At 44.5% G+C, this 24,516-nt stretch overlaps 1 protein-coding gene across 2 annotated transcripts; it reads right to left on the bottom strand.

Annotated features, from left to right (window-relative positions):
- Positions 1 to 10,251: 10,251 nt before the first annotated feature.
- kcnj2a (potassium inwardly rectifying channel subfamily J member 2a) lies at positions 10,252 to 22,819 on the bottom strand. Of its 2 annotated transcripts, none has more exons than XM_038777170.1 (2): positions 22,634 to 22,819; positions 10,252 to 15,273 (listed from the first exon to the last, which is right to left on the bottom strand). In XM_038777170.1, the coding sequence occupies exon 2, from the start codon at positions 15,047 to 15,049 to the stop codon at positions 13,769 to 13,771; it is 1,281 nt and encodes a 426-aa protein (XP_038633098.1). In that variant the 5' UTR covers positions 15,050 to 15,273; positions 22,634 to 22,819; the 3' UTR covers positions 10,252 to 13,768. The 2 variants fall into 2 exon arrangements, with proteins under 2 accessions (XP_038633098.1, XP_038633099.1); XM_038777171.1 differs by lacking the exon at positions 22,634 to 22,819 and adding an exon at positions 19,113 to 19,966.
- Positions 22,820 to 24,516: the final 1,697 nt, after the last annotated feature.

Raw genomic sequence — 24,516 nt, 5'->3', positions numbered from 1 at the left:
CACCCCTGCCCTATCCCCGTAACCCCCTAACCCAACCTAAGCTGCACATCTTTGGACAACAATGTGTCTGTTATGCTGTTATTTTCCTGCTGTGCCATGGCTTTGTGTTCTGTGGGTCCTCATCCATGGTCATGCCAATTTGCAGAGCAAAAGGAAGATATCACCTCTGCTAACCCCATCCTTTCCACAACCAATAACCAGGAATGGCAGTCTGGAACTTGCCTCCCCGCAAAAAATTGGCATTGAGGCTACATAGATACATAGAAGATAGGAACAGGAGGAGGACTTTTGGCCCTTTAAGCCTGCTCCGCCATTCATCACGATCATGGCTGATCATCCAACTCAATAGCCTAATCCTGCTTTCTCCCCATATCCTTTGACCCAATTCTCCCCAAGTGCTATATCCAGCTGCCTCTTGGATATATTCAAAGTTTTAGCATCAACTACTTCCTGTGATAATGAATTCCACTGGCTCACCACTCTTTGTGTGAAGAAGTGTCTCCTTATCTCTGTCCAAAATGGTTTACCCTGAATCCTCAGGCTGTGACTCCTGGTTCAGGACATTCCTATCATTGGTAACATCTTCCCTGCATCTACCCTGTCTAATCCTGTTAGAATTTTATAAGTCTCTATGAGATCCCCCCTCATTCTTCTGAACTCCAGCAAGAACAATCCCAACCTAGTCAATCTCGACTCATATGACAATCCCGCCATCCCTGGAATCAGTCTGGTAAACCTTCGCTGCACTCCCTCGAGAACAAGAACATCCTTCCTCAGAGAAGAAAACCAAAACTGCACACAACATACTTCAAGTGTGGCCTCACCAAGGCACTGTACAATTGCAACAACTCATCCCTGCTTCTATACTCGAAACCTCTTGCAATGAAGGCCAACATACCATTAGCCTTCTTTACCGCCTGCTGCACCCGCATGCTTACCTTCAGTGAGTGGTGCACAAGGACACCCAGGTCCTGCTGCACACTCCCCTCTCCCAATTTACAAACCATTCAGGTAGTAATCTGCCTTCCTGTTTATGCTTCCAAAATGTGTAACCTCACACTTATCCAAATTATACTGCATCTGCCATTGGTTTGCCCACTCGTCCAACCTGTTCAGATCTCGCTGTAGAATCCCTACATCATCGTCACAATTCACCCTCCCACCTTAATTTGGTATCATCTACAAACTTTGAGATGTTACATTTTGTTCCCTCATCCAAATCATTAATATATATTGTGAATAGCTGGGGTCCCAGCACCAATCCCTGAGGTACCCCACTTGTTACTGACTGCCAATTTGAAAAGGACCCATTAATCCCTACTTTTGTTTCCTCTCTGCCAACCAATTTTCTCTGCACCTCAATACATTTCCCCCAATCCCATGTGCTTTAATTTTGCATAATAATCTCTTATGCGGGACTTTGTCAAACACCTTCTGAAAGTCCAAATATACAACATCGACTGGCTCCCCCTTGTCGACTTTACTGGTTACCTCTTCAAAGAATTCCAACAGATTTGTCAAGCATGATTTTCCCTTCATAAATCCGTGCTGACTCTGACTGATCCTGCCACTGCTTTCTAAATGTTCCACTATAAAGTCCTTGATAATGGATTCAAGCATTTTCCCCACTACCGATGTTAGGCTTACTGGTCTATAATTCCCTGCTTTCTCGCTACCTCCCTTTTTGAATATTGGAGTGACCGATAGTTCAATTACAAGTGGCAAAATCGCTCATTTAATTACAAGTGGCAAAATTGAAATGGATAGACTTATGTGAGTCAAGGGTAATAGGGATGCAGAACCAGGGGAAATTAACATAGCCAAGTGCAGATTGACCATGAAAAGAGTGAGAGGCCAAATGGCCTAGTTCTGTGCCTATGTTCCAATGGCAGTGGACAGAAGCATGAATGGTCAGTGATGGGGGGGTTAAGCTCAAAAAGCAACGGACCTGCTGAATTGTACAATTGGCTCTGTGGATGAGTAGGAAACTTGATGATACTGTGGGCTCTGGAAAATAAGTCATGTTTCATGTTTTTGCCACAATTGTGTATTCGTGTCTGATTGATGCAGCAGATGCTCTTTGTCTGCTCTTCACGGTGCGTAGTAACCAACAATTTTGATAAATGAGACTCAATGTTGCACTCTCTGAATATCGTGGCGACACGGTGGCACAGTGGTTAGCACTGCTGCCTCACAGCTCCAGGGACCCGGGTTGGATTCCGGCCTCGGGTGACTGTCTGTGTGGAGTCTAACGTTCTCCACGTGCCTGCGTGGGTTTCCTCCGGGTTTTCCGGTTTCCTCCCACAGACCAAAGATGTGCAGATTAGGGGGATTGGTCATGCTAAATTGCCCCTTAGTGTCCAAAAGGTTAGCTGGGATTACTGGGTTATGGGGATAGGGTGGAGGTGTGGGCTTAAGTCGGGTGCTCTTTCCAGGGACGGTGCAGACTTGATGGTTCGAATGGCCTCCTTCTGCACTGCAAATTCTATTAAAAATAGCACATGCCTTAACACTGAGGAACGCAAATGTTTTTACCATATAAAGAATCTATGACACTTAACACAGTCCATTTCAGTATCCCTGCTGCCTCTAACCACAATTCCTGTTAGGCATTGATGAGAGATTAAGATTTTTTTTACTGTTTCCAGTTTGTTCAACAACACTACACTATGATGCTAATGGTATGTTGCAACAATGCCACATGAGTACTCAAGTCCATACCTCATTCAACAGTAAGGCTCCTTGACTCTGCACAACTGGTAGTCACGTGCAGAAGTGGGGCTCTTTCTGATCGATGTGCATTGCCAACATGGGAAAGGGCATACACACATTGTATGTGAATTCATGCATGTAACAATACCTCAGAGTTTTGTTGTGTTTGGGAAAAGCTTGAGGTATCTGACGAAAGTTAATTATGCTTTGTCGACAGTTAATTCCGGAGAAGTGTTTGTTGTCTTTGACATTCCAAGGAGACAAGTGAAGTTCGTAATAATTGATATTGTTCTGTTATCTAATTACTGCTTAATAAAGCAGTCCAGTGCTTTGTACCCTGAGGCAGAGTTTGATAGAATGCTTTATCATTCCCCTACTGAAGTTAGGAGGTCGCATCGCACGCAATATATTCTAGTAAACCAGAGGGCAGTGACTAAGGTTCTCTGTCAATGTCTCGCTACATTTACCGAGACACTGAGCATACAAAAGCACATTCTGATTCTTCAGGCACCCAAAATCTACTTGTGAGAATGGCAAAGTGATAATGATGGCAAGGACTATAACTAGCATGAAACCCCCAAAACAGAACAGCCCCCATGAATCATTCCTTAGCTGGTACAATGAGAGATCACCTCTGTCTATATTTACAATAAAGCACCAGGAGGTGATCTTTCAGATTCATGAAGCATCTGTAAAACGTTTCACTCTTCCTCTCAGAATGGAGATTCAAAGTGTGTGATTTCTCTAAAATCACAAGTACTTTGTTTACCCAATGCAAGAAGCCGAACTCAAATGCCTCACTGGCATATGAGATCAAAACTTCAGCCCGCACACTCGAGTGAGCAGGCATTTTTAACATTTTGTCCACTTAAGTTCTTTCGCAAGCCTCACGGCATTTGAAACCATTGGCGGTGCATGTTAATCCCTATACAATAGCAATGATTTAATCTTAACATTTCAATCCAAGCATTTATGCCAAATGAAGGGCAGCTAGTCTGAAAAGAGAACGAACTGCAAGGGCAGCCAATACTTAATTTGCCTGAATAGCTGTTCACACCAGGCGAATGTGAGCAATAAAGTGGTGACAGTATCAGTGATAACAAATAAAGGGACTGATGTTGATGAAGGCCAGGACCGTGGAAATATTAACAAAAATGTGCGATGTGATTACAGTGGAACAAACAATCTTCCTCGCCTTTCAATGTCAGTAAGTGATAAGTTCCCACATATTGCTGTTTTGCATAGGGTACAGTAATACTGTGGGGATTGGAATGAGGATGAAGACAATAGGAATAACAACCTTTTTCTGACTGTCTGATTGATTTACGTTACACAGGAAAAGAATGATGAACAGGTGATGTCCTTTGTCTCAAATATTCTGCTGGATAATTGAGAAGACGGTTAATTGTGGTGGGGCAAATGAAGTCTTCATCATGCAAAGGTGCTGGAAGTTGTTCTGCAGCTTTTGGAAATGGTAACTCCCTGCACAAGCATGCCTGTAAATTAGTTATGCCTTAACTCTTTTAATGGCAGCTGTCCCTTTTATAACGTCAGATCAGATTTGCAGGCTACCATATCAATGGCAACATTTCTTTATCTTAATTTCCCGTTCAGAGATATTAGCCAGGCCTAGTTTTCTGATGAGGTCAACATCAACATTAAGTTGATGCAAATCGGAAAATCTAACCTCAAATCGGAAAAGCAGCAATTTTTGACTGCTGTTTTTCAGACAGGTTTGGATTCCACCCCCCCCACCCCCCCCCCCCCCCCCTCCCAAAACCATGGCATGTTTTCTGGTGGTGGAGATGGCGCCCATGAGCCACAGGCAGAATCTTCCAGTCCCACCGGTGTCCATTTTGCATCCTTCGCACCTTCCACCGCCAGGGTGACCCGGCGTGGGAGGTCATCATCAGTGGGACTGGAAGATCGCACTGGCAGGAAGGGCCAGTAAATTCAGCCCAGTCCATTATCACTCGAATGTCATAAATGCAAAGTAAAACTAAATTGGGGTTTGTTTTATCGTAGGTTAGAAAAATTCTCTTCTGCTGCATTTCAGCACGGTAGCACAAGTGGCTTCACAGCACCAGGGTCCCAGGTTCCATTCCCTGCTGGGTCACTGTCTGCGTGGAGCCTGCACGTTCTCCCCGTGTTTGCGTGGGTTTCCTCCGGGTGCTCCGGTTTCCTCCCACAGTCCAAAGACGCGCAGGTTAGATGGATTGGCCGTGATAAATTGCCCTTAGTGACCAAAAGGTTAGGAGGGATTATTGGGTTACGGGGATAGGGTGGAAGTGAGGGCTTAAGTGGGTCGGTGCAGACTCGATGGGCCGAATGGCCTCTTTCTGCACTGTATGTTCTATGTTCTAGAAGCTAGATGTAGCACTTAGAGCAAAGGGGATCAAAGAATATAGGGGTGGGGGGGGGGGGGGGGGAAGCAGGATTAGGCCACTGAGTTGGATTATCCTAATGAATGGCAGAGCTGGCTCGAAGGGCTGAATGGCCTCCTCCTGCTCCTATTTTCTATGTTTCTACAACTTACTTTTGCCTAACAAGAACTCCTGTTTTTTGGAAGTTGCTTTGTGCTGGTTTTCATTTGCTCCAATGAGCTTCACTCAATCTGGGCGGATATTTTAGGCCCCTTTGCCAGCAGGATCTTCCAGTCAATGCAGTTTTGAATGGCTCACTGCATTTTCAGGCCGCATCCCCCACGTGGGCAGGTCCATAAAACTACACTCTACATGTTCTAAGTATTTTAAGCTCCAGACAAATTCAGCTTGGAGCTGAATTATTGGCAAAGTTGCATTTATAACCTGCATTTATATAGTGCCTTTAACAAGGAGAAATATCAGTGGATGTTTCACAGCAGCTTAATCAAAGAAAAGTGGACTCAATTTAGAAAAAACAACATGGAGTTCCATTTTTAATTTTGGCTCTTTGGTCAACTGATTTTAACCACAACTGGACACAAAAAGAAAATGCATATTTAACAAAACATAGTAGAGAAGATTATAAATGAGTGAAAATCAGCAAACTTTCAGGATCATATGCACAGTAGCTCATACTCTCAGTCAGTGATCTTCGTATACGCTCATACAAAACGGATGGCAGGAACTCTCTCATTTATCCATCAAGCCTGCCCGGACCATGATGACCACAGAATCCAGACCTTGACACTCTTCACCCCACCACCCACCCAATCCCTTCTCCTTTGCAGCCATTAACCTAATAATAATAGCAATCTTTAGTGTCACAAGTCGGCTTGCATTGTAATGAAGTTACTGTGAAAAATGCCTAGTCGCCACATTCCGGCACCTGTTCGGAGACACAGAGGGAGAATTCAGGATATCAAATTCACCTATCATGCACGTCTTTGGACTGTGGAAGGAAACCAAAGACCCGGAGGAAACCCACGCAGACACGGGGCGAACGTGCAGACTCCACACAGTTACCCAAGCCAGGAATCAAACCTGGGTCCCTGGCACTGTGAAGCCACAATACTAACCACTGTGTTGCCATGCTACCTAATCTCTCGGGAGCTTTTTTTCTCCCGTTCTTGTTTACAATATCTGGGGAGTGTACTTGGATTGGCAGAATTCTCATATAGCGCTCTGACAATTCATGGTGCCTCAGCATTGAAAAGATTGAATCTCGGGAACCATGCAAAAACATCATGAAAGTCTAATGTTTTCAGGCTAATTTCAGACAACTTCACCTAGATATCTGCTAAGGTCATTAAATAAACAACCGATCCCCTCGTACTTTGGTTGCCTTCTGCACTGTTCATGTTACAAGCCCGTGTGTTTGACTCTCGTCATGCTGCATACATTATGTGGGGTCCAGGAAACCTCAGCAGCAATTTGATGATGTCTTCGGGTGTAACTCTGAAAATGTCATCTCTCTGTGGAAATAGTTGTTTATTTTGCTCCTCAGCATTTCTGTCTCTCGCAAGGTGCCATCTTGTGTTACCTGAATGGCTAAACATTAATTGAAAATGCATATTTTAAATGTTGGAGATCTTTAAATGATGCATTTTGCAGTAAAAATGCATATTTAGATAAATATTACTTCCTGTCATTTAGTTCCACTGTTTTAAATGGGTTTTGGAGGCTTAACAAAAACGGCGATGATCTGTTGATGTATTTTAAGATGAAGTGATTGGACAACACCGTCACAAGACTTTCTATCAGGTGATAGTGCCCTTTAACAGAGAATGGCTTGACATCTGAAACTGATCTGAGATAACACCATGTGCCCTATTTTGGGTGTTGTGCTAACCCTTATAAGTTTACTGCCAAGTCAGTTGCAACTATTTTAAGCTCCAATTAAGGCATCCATTCAGTGCAGATTAACAAATATCATTGATAAGTGCCTCAGATGAAACTCTGGACTCCTGTTCTAACAGGACATTCAAAGAGCAAAAGCTAAGATTTAAAATTGAAATAATGCAGAGGACAGTTACTTGATGGTTGCATGAAATATCCAAAAATGAAAAGACATGACAAGGTGGCCAGATAAAGATCATTGAAGAGAACGACAAACTAAAAAGGTTAAGATTTCAGTCAAGCACTTATTGGATCAAGGGAGTGTATATGTAACAATAATCACTTATTGTCACAAGTAGGCTTCAATGAAGTTACTGTGAAAATCCCCGAGTCGCCACATTCCGGCACCTGTTCAGGGAGGCTGGTATAGGAACTGAACTCACCCATTGTGCTAAACCAGCCCCTGATTCTGTGCAGGATCAATGTTTGGAATCCTGGAGAGTGTTTTGGAAGGATCGCGATTGCCTGTAATCAATTCTGGCCTGTAATAAGACCATAAGACATAGGAGTAGAATTAGGCCACTCGGCCCATCAAGTCTGCTCCACCAAATGTATGCTTTGAACGCGGATAATATGCATGGAATAATAAACATTAACAATATTGTCATGAAATTAAAATTCTATTTATGCCATTGCTATTCCATGTGTGAGGGATTATGTCAAAGTAAACTAATCTTTGCTGATTTGTCACAAGTTTAATACTTATCTTCGTCTCTCTACCTAAGCCTGAAGCACCTGGATTGAAAGTATAAGTAACACATGAGCAAATAACAGCACAGGGATTCAGACACTTACACAGATGCCATTTCCACGCCATGAGCATTTGCCAGACACAGATAGAAATACAAAATTGTCTCCCCGTGTCTGTGTGGGTTTCACCCCAACAAATCCAAAAGATGTGCAGGTTAGGTAGATTAGCCACGCTAAATTGCCCCTTAATTGGAAGAAAAATTAATAGTTGGGTACTCTAAAATTTATTTAAAGAAGAGAAAAAAAAAATACCAAATTGGATTAAGAAGTATTTGCATGCAAACATTATAGGCACCAAATCTGTTGTGAACAGATGGGTTATAAGATCAGTAGCTGTGCTGTAACGGCAGCAGTATATCTACATGTTCTACCTTGAATGTAAAGTTTTTTTTTGAAATGTTTTTTATTGAGTTTTCATATTTTATATCCAACAAATTACAAATTATTAGAAAAAACCTTGAATGTAAAGTTGCTGCAGTCCCAGATGACCATACGCTTTGCCTTTTGAGGAGAGCTGACTGGTGGTGATTTCACCTGAGGTTCACCACACATCAGGTGAGGCAAGGTTGAGAAGATGGGCCTTCATGAATAACTTCAGCCGGTACAGGAATTGAACCAACATTATAGGTCTTGCTCTACTTCACAAAGCAGTTGTCCAACCAACTGAGCTAAACCAGCCTCAAATTATAAATTGGGTAATCTCCACAGTTTGCCTACTATAGGCAGTGTGGGAAAACAGAATGACTGCATTAGACCCTAATATATGTGGCTTGTCAACCAAAATCTTCCACTATTTACAGATGTTTAAAAAGCACACAAGACTCGTAATTACAGACTGTCTTTCATGACTTCTGGATATCCCAGTACATTTTTTAATTCTACTGTTGTTAATACAACTGCCAATTTGTGAACACAAAGCTCCCACAAACATCAATGTGATAATAACATTGGCGATGCTGATTGAGGGATTAATATTGGCCAGGGCAATGGAGCAACATGGCTCACAACTGTGACTAGGATTCTGAGATTGAATCCCTTTTGTTAAGCAAAGGTATTCTAAAGGGGGGAGGGGGGAAGGGGGTGGAAGAAAGATGGTGTGGGTGGAGTTAAGAAGCAGATCAGCCGTGGTTTAATTGAATGACAGGACTGGCTCAAGGGGCTGAATGGCCCAGTCAGGTCCTGATGGTAGCTGTATTGAGGGTGGAATAAGTCCTGGCTACTCTTTGAGAGGGATTGTAACCGGCACAAAGAAGAAGTGCAGCAGGTGTGAGTGATGTCACTCAGTCTGGTCTTAACGTTCAGCATCTTCTGAATGAAATTCTCAGGAACATCTGCAACCATGACTAGCAAGTCGGATGGCCACACCACCAGTAATAGTTTCTTCCTTTGCCAGAAAGTGACAATATAGTGTTCCCAATGCTCCTGCCATTTAGCATGTCAATCAAACTGGCAGATGCCTCTGGCTTTCCTGCCAGCATGTTCTGAGCAATGAGAATTTGTGAAACTTAGTTGCGTGAAACCAGATGATCAGCATGTACCTGCAATAATGGTCAGTTTTATATCTACCGAGTAGCTAATGAGCCCCTTAACAAGAGCAAAGAGTAAAAATAGAGTAAATGGAGTTGGTTAGATGCCAAGGTTTATCAGCAGGTGGTTGGACCTTTGAATATTTTCCATCTTTCTCTTCTTTGTTCCCTCTTTATTTCAGAAATATGTAACAATGGCTTAAATAGGTCATTTTCCCCTCAAGCCTGCTGACTTTCAATGATTACGTTCAGAAGTGGTAACTCTCTTAAAAGGGAGGGCGGAATTCTCCGGCCGCGTTCGCTCAGCGACCGGAGAATCCCACCCGAGGTCAATGGACTTTTCCATTCTACGCTGCTCACCTGTGGCGTTCTTGTGGTGGGCGGGGCGGGAGTATACAGCCCTCAATATTATCTGCAAAGTAAGTCATTATGCAAATCAGTGAACCTTCAGTAAAATACAAATTCAAATCAATCTCAATCTACTGTAGGATGGGGCTTTGCAGTCCTGGCATTTGTGGGGGTCCGAGGGAGCGGTATAGCAATGCCTCAAGTCAGAGGTCAAGAAGTAATCATGATCCCCAAAGGTCAACCTTGAAATCATCTGTCCTGTTCAAATATTAAAAGCAGCAAAACATATACAGTCGTTGATTGAAGCGACTGGGATAAAGCTTACTTTTCATTGCCATGTTTTCTGATTACATCTCTTAATTACTTTGGCGGAAATGCAATATATTCATGTTGCGATGTTGCCAGTCATTTTTCTCTCCGCCATTTCTATTGTGTGTTATTTTCCATTTTAATGTTCACAGGGGGAAAATCTACAGAACAAATAAAAAGAGATGCACGGACAACAGGAAAAGTCTGGGAATTTGATTCAGTTGGTTGTGAACAGCCAAGAGTGTGGTGTGATCTTACATTAAAACATACAAGAAGCACAAAGTCAATTGTCCGTAATATTACACAAAAATTTATTTCAACCATAAAATAAGACATACATTTTCTTTTAAAAAATCTGTACAATTGGTGGATCTGTGCAGTACAGTAGGAAGACGTTGATACAAAAGGCTGCAAAAATGGTACAAGTACAATAAAACCAAGAACATCATGAAAAACCTAGATTGTTCAAGCTGCAAGTGTCTGTAGAGTAAGCTAAGGAGATCATAAGACAACAAATCTGACTGGCTGAAAGGCGACCACCATGCAGCACTAAATAATTTAAATAGTCGAGAGCAGCTATACTTTATAGACATTACAGTACTTCACAATTTTGTTATCCCAACATGCCTTGTAGGAAGGCCAAAAATATATCTTTAATAGAAATACTTCGTACAAAGAGTGCATGAGAGTTAAACTAGCTTGTCGTGCCTTGACAAGATTGCAACATTCCAAATGCTAACCAGTTTTTAAAAAAAATGCCATTAAGGTATTCTATGAATTTTAATTTTACGTCATGCTTAAATAATAAATAATGAAATTTCATCGTTGTAACAAACTCTACTAGGCTTGAACAATGTTAAAATCAAATGACCTGCGCTAACCTGTAGCACCTAGGGTCTACTGGTTGATATAAGATACTGAACTGCCAGTTTTAATCCTCATGTGGCATCTTACTTTGAATCTATTTACATTTGGCTTTAAATATGAAAATATTTGTTAAACATTTATAAACTGTACATTTTTTTAAAACTATATATATTGCAAGAGTTTTTCATTGTAAAAAATGCTGTTTCTTTTTCCTGATAAATATATGGGTCAGGCATCTGAGTCCTGAAGTGTTCAAGGAAGTATTTTTTTTTTAATTTTCAAAATGTGCTAATTTCTCTTCAGTGAAATGGCAGCATTTTGCAGGTCAAGTCCAAAGTGGCGTAAACCAGCTTCTTGGTGCCCTGCTCTTTCGATTGCTTTATTTGCTGGTTTAAATACTTTGGTTGAAATTCCATTCTGAGGAACCGAGGGATGCAGTTTTAGCAGCATGTGCAGTATTTTTGCAATTTGTATACTGATTGATGGCATCCATCTTCAAGTTGCCTTGTGCGTATATTCTCTCTATAATCAATTTATCAGTCTTTTGCGTATATTGGTTAATCTACCCTCCCACCCCTCCCCCCCCTTACCCCAAAAATTTTTTACCAGCTCTAAGCTGTAACATGTTAACTGGCCCTCACTTCTAATGTACTGATAACCACTTGCCACGTAACGAAAGCTGCCACTTTCCGAAAGGGGCGATTCAAAGTGCTCCAGGGGCCTGTTTACTCCTGAAGCTATAATTAGGGTTGGCAAGAAGACCACTTGTAATAGGGTTGGTATACACGCTGACCCCATTTTCATGTCTAGTCTCAGAACGTCAATAACCTTTAACCACCGGATCAAAACAAGTTCAGTATTTCTAACTTCCATCCCGCAACCAACTGCCTGCCCCCTCAGAGCCCCCCACCACCGCCCCCACAGAAAATACTGGTAATCAAAGAAAAAAAGAAATGTTCTGGCTTACTTCCAATGCCCTTAATATTAAGCTCAGAAATGAACAATATTGGAAGTTTTTTTTAAAAAACCGTGCATGTTACCAAGCAAATGATATTTGAAGAGTATATTTTGAAAGCTTCAGTGAGCCTTTACACTATTACAAGTGACGAGAACTTAATTTAGTTAATTCTGCTGAAATTCTGTTGAGGACCCAAAATGCTTTTGCTATATCTGTCGCATTGACTATCTATTATAGATTAAGTAAACGGCCTGTGAACACTTGGGAGATTGGTCCAAGTATGTAGACACAGCTGTAACAGTCTTCTTTCCCTGGAAAACCAGTTCTGGAATGTAGGGTGACAGACTTGAACGAGTAGCTGTGATATCAAAATGGCAGCTAACTAAATTGTACTGGAGTGAAAAGGAAAATATCAAGAACGAGGGCGCTCTCATTCGAAGCACAGATAATGAAAAACAAAAGAGTTTAAAATTCTTTGCAACTTTCCATGAACAATACCCTTTTTAAATGGCAATTTAGCCTCCCCATAGTCCCCACCTCTGTCCAGCGTCATTCAGATTAGCAGGCCAGATAAGCCACAGACCCTCAAGGTTTCTGAGGGCTAGTACCATTGGGCTTGCCCATTGGGCAGATGACTGTGAGTTACTTTGTTGCAACAGCACCATGCCACATAACATCCCAGAAAGCTAGCAATGCATCTCAGGTTTGTTTCTTGTGTAAGTGGTTCTGATACTCAGTTGGTTAATTTTTGGACTTCCTGCCATGGTAACTCAAATCCAAGTGTCAGGACAGTACTGTGTATTGCCACCTTCGACCAGGTCTCAGCTATTCCGCAAGGGTGTTTCAAGAGAATAGTTCCAACATTTGGAGAGAGTGGAAGGGAGTGCAAAGTGGTGAAATGGCATCCCATCACATTCACACCTAAGTCGCAACACCTTTGGACAATTAAAATAACACCAACAGCTCGAAAGGTCTGCAGGTTTCACCCTTGAACCTAAAGAGGATGTGGATCAGCAAGAGGCTGGTGAATGAGCAAGCAGATGGATATCCATTAATTGCTTAAAGGGCAAGAACGTGTTCAGGAAATCTGAATCTTCCCATATAAAGATTTTGGGTGGAAGAAAGGTATCCCAATACCTCTGAATGGTGGTTAGCCAGCCAAGCTTGACTTCACCCATTAGTTGAACGTGACTTTACAATGGAAAAGGGAGACAATATCATGTGAGAACAATGGCCAAAGATATCTCAATGTATTATTTTCTTTCTTAACAGTGGAACAATGAACTTTGGCGTCAGTGCGGCGAACTGTCAAAGTATTCATATGTGTGGGTCACTACCATCAAGGACTAAGTCAGCCAATTCTTTGGAAACCAAAATAGGTCAATAGGAGAAAAAAAAATCAAACCAAATTTTAATCGATGGTATTTTAAAAAAAACACAGGAATCATAAATACTGATTTTGATTTGTTCACAATAAATCAATTGAAGAAAACTTAGAAAATAAATATTATATAAGCTAAAACTTCACTTATTAACAGCAAGACCGCTGTCTATTAAATGGGTCTTCAGTGGTCAGTGTTCTTTCAGGTGTTCAGTTGAACCATTTTGAGCAGATAAAACCTTGCTCATGGCTACAGGTTTCAATTGAGAGCCATTTTGTTCTGGTCAATAGTTATTAGGTTAACTTACATCCATCCAGTCTTTCCTACAAGTTCAAGTTTTGCCGTACTTCTAATATATGCCACTGCATATACTATTATGTGCCTTCTCGTCAGGTTAAAATTATTATTAGTGCTTTGTTTGAAAGAACTGATTTCCTGCAGTCCATCATAAAAGAAGAACAATCTGCACAGGACTGTCTTTCAGCGAAGACCTGACTTCAATCGTACCCTTTACTTGGGTCACCGTTCTGGGCACAGTTAAGCACAATATGCTTTGATGCATACTCTCTTTTCAAAAAAGAAAGATACTTTTCGGCATTAGATTTCAGATTCTCGTCTCAGTGGGCGAGGTTCAAGTGGAACTGTGGCCTGATTATGGTCCGTGTTAGTTAGGGTCTCTGTACTTGGACTCGCTGGTGTCCCAGTCTCACTGTCCTCATCGTCTTTGTTCATGAGAGCCACTTCATTTTCATAACAGAAAGTGTTGGGTGTGGTGAGCATGTATTTCTTTTCTGCCAAGTCCCTGGCGCTACAGAGAGGCGTGTTAGGCACCTCGTAGCTTTTGTGAAAGCGGGAATAGTCAACTTTGTAGTAGTTCTTCTCCTCAAAGAGCACTGGTTCAAATCGGTGACCCCAAAGAATTTCACTGGCAAGATACGAGCTGCGACATTGAGTGGTCATTGCTGTAGCTTCCACCATTCCTTCAAGAATCACGACTATTTCAAAGTCTGCATTGTCCATGTCCTGTTTGCTCAAGTCATAGAAAGGACTGTCTTCATCAATTTCATGTACTATTGTAATAGGTGACACGAGAAATATTCTATCTATTCCGCTATCAAAGCCTACATTAACGTCTACTTGATCCAAGGGTATGTATTCACCCTCTGGTGTTATTCTAGATTTAAGCATCTGGGCCCGTACATGGGCTTCCACTAAATGGCTTTTGCGTAAGTTTCCAACTCGCCACATTAAGCAGAGCTTTCCATCTCTCATAGCGATCACAGCATTGTCACTGAAGATTAGCGTTTCATTTCTCTTTTTTGGTTTGGCCATCTTGGCCATGACAGCACCAATGATGAAAGCATCAATGATGCAGCCCACAATGGACTGAAATACTACGATGAACACAGCAATGGGGCACTCTTCTGTCACACAGCGGAAGCCATATCCAATCGTGGTCTGTGTCTCAATGGAGAATAGAAATGCAGCAGTAAAGCTTTTGACCTCGGAAACGCATGGTTTATGCACCACTGTGGCATCCAAGTCACCATGCATCAGTGCAATAAGCCAAAACATGCAACCAAACAACAGCCAGGACAGAATGAAGGACAGGCAGAAGATGACCAGCATCCACCGCCAGCGAATGTCCACACAGGTTGTGAAGATGTCCGACAAGTAGCGCTGTCCTTTCTCACTCATATTTACAAACTGAACATTACAATGGCCATCCTTCTTCACAAATCTACTCCGGCATTGCTGCCTGGTGTGTATTTTGCTTTTGCCATTGCCATAGCCATTGGCAACTGCTATTGTAGCCAGTTTCATCCCGTCTTCCTCTGAGGACACAATGCTGTAGCGGTTGGCACGCACGCTGCCCATTGCCAACGCCTGGGACTGTTGCGTTTCTACTTTGGGATACAGTCTTGAAAATTTCTGGAGCAACCTTTGAAGAAACAGTTTTGAACGTTGTGGAGGGGCACACCACGTCTGTGAAAAGTAGACCTCCGCAGGTATCCTTGGCTGTCCACCAAGCTGTCTCCTCTGCAGGTGAGCACTTGGCAATCCAATAATCTGTTGTAATTTAGAACTCACTCGAGTATGATCTGTTAAAAAAACAAAATCAAATTTACTATCAAATAAAATTATAGCAGTACAATCGCTTCTGAACATTTAAATAATGGAAGTAATTTGTCGGAAACACTTATGAATGTTACTGTGAGGGAAAATTAAGGATTGCACACTAATCGCCAGCTAAAATAAAGATCAGGCCAAATCTTTTATTTATTTATTTTTTGACAGTTCTCAGCCTGTGCACAAGCCAGAGTATGTTTTTTAAAAATAATTTTTAATGAAATTTTTTGAAAAATATATATCAACAAAACAATACAATAATAACAATAACAATAATAATAATAAACACCCCCCCGGCACCCGTAACAACGCATATAACAAACCCCACACCCCTCCCAACCCCAATAAACAACAGAATAAATTAACAATAAGCAAATTAACTTAAACACTATCCCCCTAAACCCCCCCCCCCCCCCCACCCCCCCTTTCCCCCCCCTCCCCCCGGGATCAGGCCAAATCTTGATAATTAAAATACTAAATGAATTTGTGAAGTTCTAATACAGATTACAATTCTTGGCCAGGCTGGTTTGGTGACAATTAAGGATGGAAATTACACTGTGTACTGTTACAGCAATGCGAAGACAGACAAAACATTTGCAGCACATTTTAAATTAGGGCATCGCTTCTAATGGATCAATGTGATCCAATTAACTTGAACATAATCCAGTATCTGTGTAGCAATGGCTGCTAACAACCATCTAAACTTTTGAGCGACAAAGTAATTGAACCATTTTATAACAAATATGCCATCAACACCCAACAACATGCAAATTAAACTGGAACGGCAACTTTACAGCTGCTTAAAGTGCTTCAGCTCGAATCTCCTATTTTATCTCACATGAGATTAAAGTGATCTTAAGCACACATAATCACTTCAGTCTAATTATATACAGCTAACAATACAGGTGGCGTATTAATATGCCTTCCCATTTCTTGCAGTTTGCAATGACATAGAAGGAGACCGCTATAAATCCCATTCTACTTTAATCTGTGTTTTGCTGCATATTTAACAGCACCGAAATGATTTTTATAAAAAATACAGTTCACAATGGAGGGTATTTTAGCAAAAGCAATGCTGCGATACAGATTGTTAAATAAGCCACTGAATGTTTATATGAGTGTATGATTTTACTGTGATTGCCAAATAACTCCTCGCCACAATAAAAGAATACCAATGAAATACAGTAATGCAACTAATTTTAGAGCTCAGCACATTGGGCCCACAACGTTTCAAAGGTTGCGTCTGGAACTGATGATCATTTTGGAATCTCAACTCAGACCCTCTTGTTGCTTTCATTAATTTATTTTCCTTCTTCCCTCCCTCCCCTTGGGTCATCTGTATTAAGTAAATGGCACTTGTAAGTGTTACAATGAAAATGTGAGATTGTTTTACATGGACAGGGGTTCATGCATAATGTATGGAGAGTTTGTCTTACAAGCAAAATATGGCAGTGTAACTGTGAGTGGGACTAGACTAATCAGAGTCCATCGAGGAGAGAGAGCTGGAAATATTTTCGACAGGATAACACAAACCAGGAATACTCCTCAAGGAAGTAACATATTCAATTATTCAACCTTTATTTTAAACTACCAGCATGAACCTCAGGTTGTCAACACACTTGATGAGCTATTATCTGAGAATGTGCAGATGCATTCATATGATCACCCATAACTCATTGGATGGCCACCTTAGGGGCAGGCTGAGGGTTCAGACAGGCCACAGGCCAGGGATTCAGATTGCTGAATGATGGACGAGACATTAAACCAGCTTCCAATCTGTTCTCAGGGAGGGAATATAAAAGGTCCCATGCTGCTATTCAAAAAAGAGTTGTTATGCTCTGCGAGTGCCATCAACAACATTTATCCCTCAAATCAAAAACATTGAAAGCGATTATCTGGCCATGTGCATCTCAAGTGTTGTTAGTCAGACGTTGCCGTGTGTTTCTTATATTAAAGCAGGGTTGCATTTCAAAGAGTAGAGAATTGGCTGTTGTGGTCAGGACACCCACAGGTCACAGAAAATACTGTTTAACTGCAATCTGGTGTGTTTGCAACCATTATCTAACCCAGGTATTAATGATCCTTTGTTTCCTGACAAGAGTTTGAAATTTGCAGGAAGAGTTCTTAAATGATGTTGCCTTTTCTGCCAGATACGGTTTAACTCGGGGTGGGGAGGGGGCGGTGGTAGGGGGTGCTGACAATTAATATTTCCCATTGCATTCCGCAGCTTACAAACTTCTTTTTTGTCCCCTCCCTCACATTCCCCTTCCAAAACTAAAGATTGCAGATTTATTTCATACACTTTATTTTTCTATAACTCATTTCCTGACATGAGGGATCATCCACCTGCACTTCTCTGCGTTACATCTGAGAAATGACATCCCCTTGTGCTTTCATAGACTGAATGCATTCAGAACTCACAGCCAGGTCTGGCCAGTGTCTGTAAGTGTAATCAATCCGATTTATTCTTTTCTGACTTGATAAAATAGTCCAGTTCCTATTTTCTTTTATTGCTCCACAAAGACTGCATCACCGTTGCTCCCCGAACTTCATTAACCTCTCCCTGGCTGGGTCGCCAGCGAGTATTAATGAGGTTTTTTATCTCTTCTCAGTGTTTTCCTGCATCAAACTTTCATCTGCTAAGTTTCCAGGCAAACAGTGTTTTTTTTTTCCCCTCGATGCTTCAAATCTATCCCTGCTTCCTCTCTACAGTTTTGATCAATTGCATGTGTGGAGACATCCGATCTGTGGCAGCTCTTTAATCCCAATCCCCGCTTCTTCACCTTATTCCTGCAAATTCTTCCTTTTAAAAAAAATATATATATGCCCAATTTTCTTTTGGATCGTACAGTTCAATCTGCTTTCCCTGCCTTTTCCAGCAGTGTATTCCAAATCAGAACCTACTCGGTTAAAAGAACCCATTCTGGACTATCTTCGCGTTGTCAATTATTTGAATCCGGTGTGCATCCAAACAGTGGAAAGAGAATTTTACAAGGTGTGTATTAGAAACGGGAAGCTAGCAGGTTCTATCTCTTGCACCGCACTCAGTGTACCTGCCTACCTTCGGTATCACTGCTCTGCCCAGCAACCCTCTTCCATAGAACTGTAGCATTCCTACAGTGCAGAAGAAGGCCATTCGTCCCATCGAGTCTGCACTGGCCACCTGAAATAGCAACCTACGCACGCCCACTTCCCAGCCCACCTCACCCTATCCCCAAATCCTCACCTAAACTGCAAATCTTTGGACACTAAGGGGCAATTTAGCAAGGTCAATCCACCTAACCGGCGCATCTTTGGACTGTGGGAGGAAACCGGAGCACCCGAAGGAAACCCAAACAGATATGGGGAGAAAGTGTAAACTCCGCACGGACAGTGACCCAAAGACGGAATCGAACCCGGGTCCCTGGTACTGTGAGGCTGCAGTGCTAACCACTGTGCCACCGTGCCATCCAGCCTACTCACTGGACATCGCCAAATAGTGCCTCTCAAACCCACTGCCCTGTGCGACAGGTAGAGAAACAGTGAGGCAAATCGATGAGAGTGACAGAAAAATGGCCAAGTTCAGGAAAGGAAGGAAAAGAAGAAAAGGGATCAGTGAGAAAATGAGAGACAACATTACGTACAGACAGAACACGCCTCTGCTATTTCTAATCAGTCCATCTGGGGTGCCTTAATGGATGATTTTGGACATCATTCCCAGCCAAACACTTTGTATATTTCTATTAAATTTTGCTGATGTACACTATTCACATCATTGCACAGGTTAACTTACAATCAAACACACACAAATAACCATATTGCTTCATCTTACTTTCTACTCAAGTGACAAGCTTTCCCGCTGAACTTGCAATGCAAAGTAAACCAGCTGAGGACACAAGACATGATCAGGGGGACAGGGTCAGTGGGACACTGTCAGTGGGCCATGGGCCGGGGAACATGGTCAGGAGAACAGGGTCCAATCTGTGGGACAGGGTCAGAGGGAACGGGGAACATGATCATGGGGACGCAGTCAAAGGGACACTGTCAGGGGGATATGGTCAAGGGACAGGGTCTAATCCCCAGGGAACATGGTCAGGGGGACATGGTCCAATCTGGGGGACACAATTCGCCCTTCAACAGTTCAGGCCAGTGATGCATCTGCATTTAAGATGAGCCAGAACATGCACAAGAAGTATCTCACTCATAATACAGAGTTGAATTTGGTGTGGATGGTACGTGTTTGGTGCTGCTCTATATGCAGAAAGCCCCAGTCTGCATTACCACCTCAGGGCATCAGTTTCGCAGTGGTAGGCAGAGGAGCTAACCCTCAGAAACAACCTTTCAAGAAGAACTTGACCCCCATCCCACACCTGCCAGAGTCAACAATAACACCTCAAGAGTGAGCACAGCCTTTGACACTATCAACTTTCCACTGTGCCACTGCAATCTGTCTTTTTCTGCACAGTCTGTAGTATTGTCTCCTCTGCTGACCCGACAAGTCTCTCTTGGGTTAGTTGCTGTTCTGCTTTGGCTGTGTAACTACGGAGGAAGACCATTGGATGGAGGAGACATGGGGATCTGATCAATTTTGGGTTGGATTCCACCCCAGCTTTGAAGGACAGACTGACACAGGGCATGTGAGCCTGCTTGCTCCATTCCCTCTCCTGGGCCCACCCCCACTTCCTGGTATTTCTCTCTCCACAGCCCACTTACTGCTCAGCCTTTCTGAAACCCCACTTGCACCTGACATCCACCCCCCTCCCCGAACGTTCCTGGTGCTCTGAACCCCCCCCCCCCCCCCCCTCCATTCTCCTATTCTAACTCAGTGGCAGTTTTCACACTCTCCCTCTCCAGCTCTCTTCCCTTCCCGCTGTATTCTTGCATAGCCAATGCTGCCTCGTCCGAAACTTCTTCTTGTCCCCGCCCCCACCCCCCCCCCCGGAATAATTCCCATCCAGACCAGGAGAGCTGCCTCGACCAGATCCGAACGGTGGGAAGGATACAGTTAAAATGCCACCCAGTCAAACTGCTTTGGTGACCACCCGCTGATTGGAGAGGAGGAAGAGGAACGAGTAGTTCTTGTCGGAGCTGCAGAGAACTCTTGTGGAGCAAATCCAGGAACTTCACACTCACACTGCTCAGCCCCTTCTCTTCCAGCTGTCAGCTAAAGGTTAAACTGCTGTGTGACAGCCCGAGCTCTCCTCTAACTGCACTGGGCAGACATTGTCAGGCAGTGCCTTCGCAAGCTTGTCTTCTCTCTCTCTCTCTCCCCCTCCCCCAAATACACCCAAATTCACCCCAGTCTCTCCCGGGCTATAAGGGGTAGCCCTGGTGCCTTTTCTCGTCCCCTTCGCCCGTTCGGGTCAAGACCTTTGTCCCCCAGCCCCCCTGGGCCATCTCTTACCCCTGCTTCTGACTGCAGGGGACAGCAGAGAGTCAGGGGCAGCTAGGCACCCCCCCTCCCCTCCTGCTGCCCAGCTGAAATGCACTTGTTGCTGCCTCGCCGCTGAGAGCAGCAGAAGCAGCTCCCGGGGAGAGCTGCAGCCAGAGCCAGCAACCTGGGCCGGCTGAGTGGGTGCCACAGGTCGCTGGAGGAGATTGTTAGGGGGGTGGTGTGGGGGGGGGGGGGGGGGGGGGAGTTCGGAGGAAGATTGGGGTTAAATGAAGAGCGAAAGGGGGTTATATATCTGGAAGGTGAGGCTGGGAAGCTGGAGGGTAAAAGGTGTAGTAACAGGCATTCTGGAATGTCAGGATGCTGCAGGCTGTCTGCTCTGTGGATCGGTGGCCGATTCTGCCCAGTGAGCTGTTGCTCCGAGTGACTCATACCAAACCGCCCAGTTTCCATTTCTCTGCCCGGATTTTCATTCGGTAGCTTCACCCCCCCCCTCCCCCCCCCCCCCCCCACACTCTCGCCCCAGTCACCCCCCCCCCCCCACCAGACACCCTCACCGAACCAACCACCACACATCCCCAGTCACCCCCCCACCCCAGTCACCCACCCCCAGTCATCCCCATCCCAGTCACCCCCCCGTCACACGCCCCACTCCAGCCACACACCCCCCAGCCACCCCCCCCAATCACCCACTCCCCATTCATCCCACCCCCCCCCCAGTCACACGCCCCACTCCAGCCACACCCCCCCCCCCCAGTCACCCCAGCCACACCCCCCCCCCCAGTCACCCAGTCACACACCCCACCCCAGTCACCCCCCAACCCCATCCGTCACCCCCACCACCCAGGTCCGTGTGCTATTGAGCAAACACACGGGAGAGGCAGAGTTCTCCATGTTTATCATGAACTAGATGTGGCAACCAATACAAATAAAGGCAAAATATGTTGACAAATTAAAACAATGGGGAGCGGTGAGTGGAGAGAGATTCGGAGCTGTGGCTTGGGGACACTGGAAGTGGCGAGTGTTCCGGGACATGGTCCATTCACAGCTCCCTCTTGCCCAGCCACCCCATGTGGGCAGAAAATAATCCCCAAAAAAAAAAATCAAAAATCTGTCCACGGCGGGGCGAAATGTCCCTCCTCCCCTCCGCAGCGATGCCACTTGCAAAATATTATTTTGCCTTTAAGACTCCCAACTTCCTATTTCAGCTGCCAACTTTGGGGTTTTTGGGCGGGCGGGGGGGGGGGGGGGGCGAGCAGAGTATGCAGGAGATCTTCACAGGCGGCCCAGACCCCAGCACTTGTCCCGCCCCCTTCCACCTGAAGCCAGAGCCAGCAGAAAGGCAGCTCAACAACCCGCCCGCTCCTGAAGGTGGAAAACTCCACTCCGCTGGCGCTTCCCTCTCCAGAAAGACTCTTTAAAAACAGTAAATAAATAAACTGGGCTCAGGAGCCAAAACAAACAAAAAGTAAATAAACAAACGAGTCAGTCGTGCAGCACCTTAGAATCCAATCCCCCCCCCCCCCCCCCCCCCGCCCCCCAAAAAAGACATTGGCCACAATTTGCTTTTCTTAAGCAGAAATGAATTGCATTTAACATGCACAGTCGGGGCTCGAACCAGTGACCGCAGCGCTCATTCAGATCGAAACCGGTAGTCCAAATGCTTCTGTTGCAACAACAACAGCCGCCGTTTGTGCTTAACCCGGGGAAGGAGGGAATCTTTTTTTTGGGGGACATTGGTTCTCGCCCTCCAACCCACAGAAAGGTGGAAATCCTGAACGAAAAGTCAATCATGCAAGCCCCCGGTCAAATTACAGCATTGAACCCCTCCCCGCCCTAGCAGACGCAGTATCTCGCCTGGCCTGCGATAGAGAAAGAGAGGGAAAAACAAACAAGGCTCTCCAAACCCTCTGGTGACACCGATGAATGGAAGAAAAGATTTGGATCTGAATGCTGGTTACCTGTTCAGTGTTTGCAGATCTGTGTGAGACTGTCATTTGGGAGCTCCCGGCGGCTGTGCCTTGCACTAGTTCACAGTAACTTTGTCTCTTGAGGGGTGGCTGAGAGAGAGAGGGAGGGTGGGGAGTAATGCTGGTGCAGTGGAGTGGGGACGTGCAGCTATATCCTGCCCTGTTGCGGTCTGTGTCTCAGCTGTTTCTGACACAAGCCGGCTCCTCTCACCACAGATATAGATAGAGGCTGGCCGGGGCTGGGGCCGGGGCCCCGCCTCCCTCGCACACCTCTCCACCAATGGGCGGGCGGGGCCGCCTGAGTGACAGCCCCCTCCACCAATCGGCGGGGGCCTGATCGGTTCCCTCCCACCCCGCCCCTCTCGCGTCGATTTCAACAATTTGAAACTTGACAATGAGACTTTCTTGGCCGCTGCAGCGATACATGCACACAGGTACCTGTCTGTGTGAGCGGCACAGCTACCGGGGGAGCTGTTGCAGATGGAATCGGATGACATGGCACACACCGTTTGTTGCTTCTCTGTTAGGAATTGGCTCGTTGCACTGCCTGCTCGTTGCTTGTTTAATGGCACTGGGGAATCCCACTCATGGGTTTAATCGAAAGGGTTAGAACTGGGGAAGCGTCCCTACTAATGGCTCCCTGCATTGTTGCCCAGCTGACTGTTGCTCAGGAAGGGCAGTGGGAGCTGTTCGCAGACTGCAGCCCTTGACTTAAAATGTGCTCGCTTCCCACACTTAATGGATGCATTATCAGTGCCGGCTATTCATATTAGCTCGCTGTGGAATAAATGGCGCGTGTTACAATTTACGGTGTGCATATATTTATTTATATTTCATATTATTCCGAGGAATATCGTGACGGTACCAGCGCCAGAATCCTAAACATGAAAGAGATTATAAGATCCGGCAGTTGCCACATGAGACAAGTTGTTGATCATCTGCCCACTGGCAAAAAAAAATCCCTTTTCTGTTCCTTCAAATCTCCCCGACTGTTGTTTGAAGATATTCCCAGGGTGACGTTCACAGGCTAAACGTTCCGCTTTGTTCAACTTAGTTCAAGGCTTCAAGTTTCTTCAGAAAGTTTAGTGAGTAGCAAAGGCGTGCGATGGCACCAAATGATAATGTTGGGATCGGAAAAGTCATCGTCTAATAAATGTGTTCTCCAATAAGTGTGCCAGCCAACAGCAGCGATTTGGACCCCATCCTCTACAGCCCGTGCCTCACCCATAATACAAGGTGGCGTGTACAATTGTTAAAATATGTACCATAAATAAGGTCCAGGTCAGATTAACGAGCTTGGATTTTTTGCTCTAATTTTTTTTCTAATGAAAAATGACCCTCTTTACATTTAAGTTGATGAAATTGACAACCGCTTGGGGAGAAAAAAACACTTTATTTCCGAGCAGTTCCTGTACCAATAACAATATATCTGGTGTCAGATCACACAGCAGTGCTGTAATTGCAAATCGATCGATTTCCAACCTGTGCTGACATTGTGGAGCTGTCCCCAAACTCCAAGGCAAGTGCTCTCCCAGCCCCAGAGAATGCCCAGATGTGTGTTAATTTGGTGAAAGATAGTAATAACGAGGAGGGATTTGACAGGCCGAGGGAAGAGAACATAATAATAAACATGCTTCCCACCTGTCAGGAAGGCCGGTAGCGAGAGCGCACAGGTCATTGATGGGGAGGGGAGGAGTAAAATTCGCTCAGCCAGTTCTCATTGGGAATGCGCTCTGTGAAAGGATTGGGGGGGGGGGGGGGGCAAGGATTGGGGGGGACTATCACACACTTGAAAAGAAGCCGACCCTCGACAGGGTTGAAAAAGATCAGAAGCCACAGACAGGGTTACGAGGGCGAGGGGTGGGACTAATTGG

The sequence above is a fragment of the Scyliorhinus canicula genome, chromosome 18 (genome assembly GCF_902713615.1).
Source record: "Scyliorhinus canicula chromosome 18, sScyCan1.1, whole genome shotgun sequence".
Taxonomy (NCBI): Eukaryota; Metazoa; Chordata; class Chondrichthyes; order Carcharhiniformes; family Scyliorhinidae; genus Scyliorhinus; species Scyliorhinus canicula.
The sequence above is the reverse complement of the archived record's forward strand: the minus strand, read 5'-3'. Positions and strand labels throughout refer to the sequence as shown.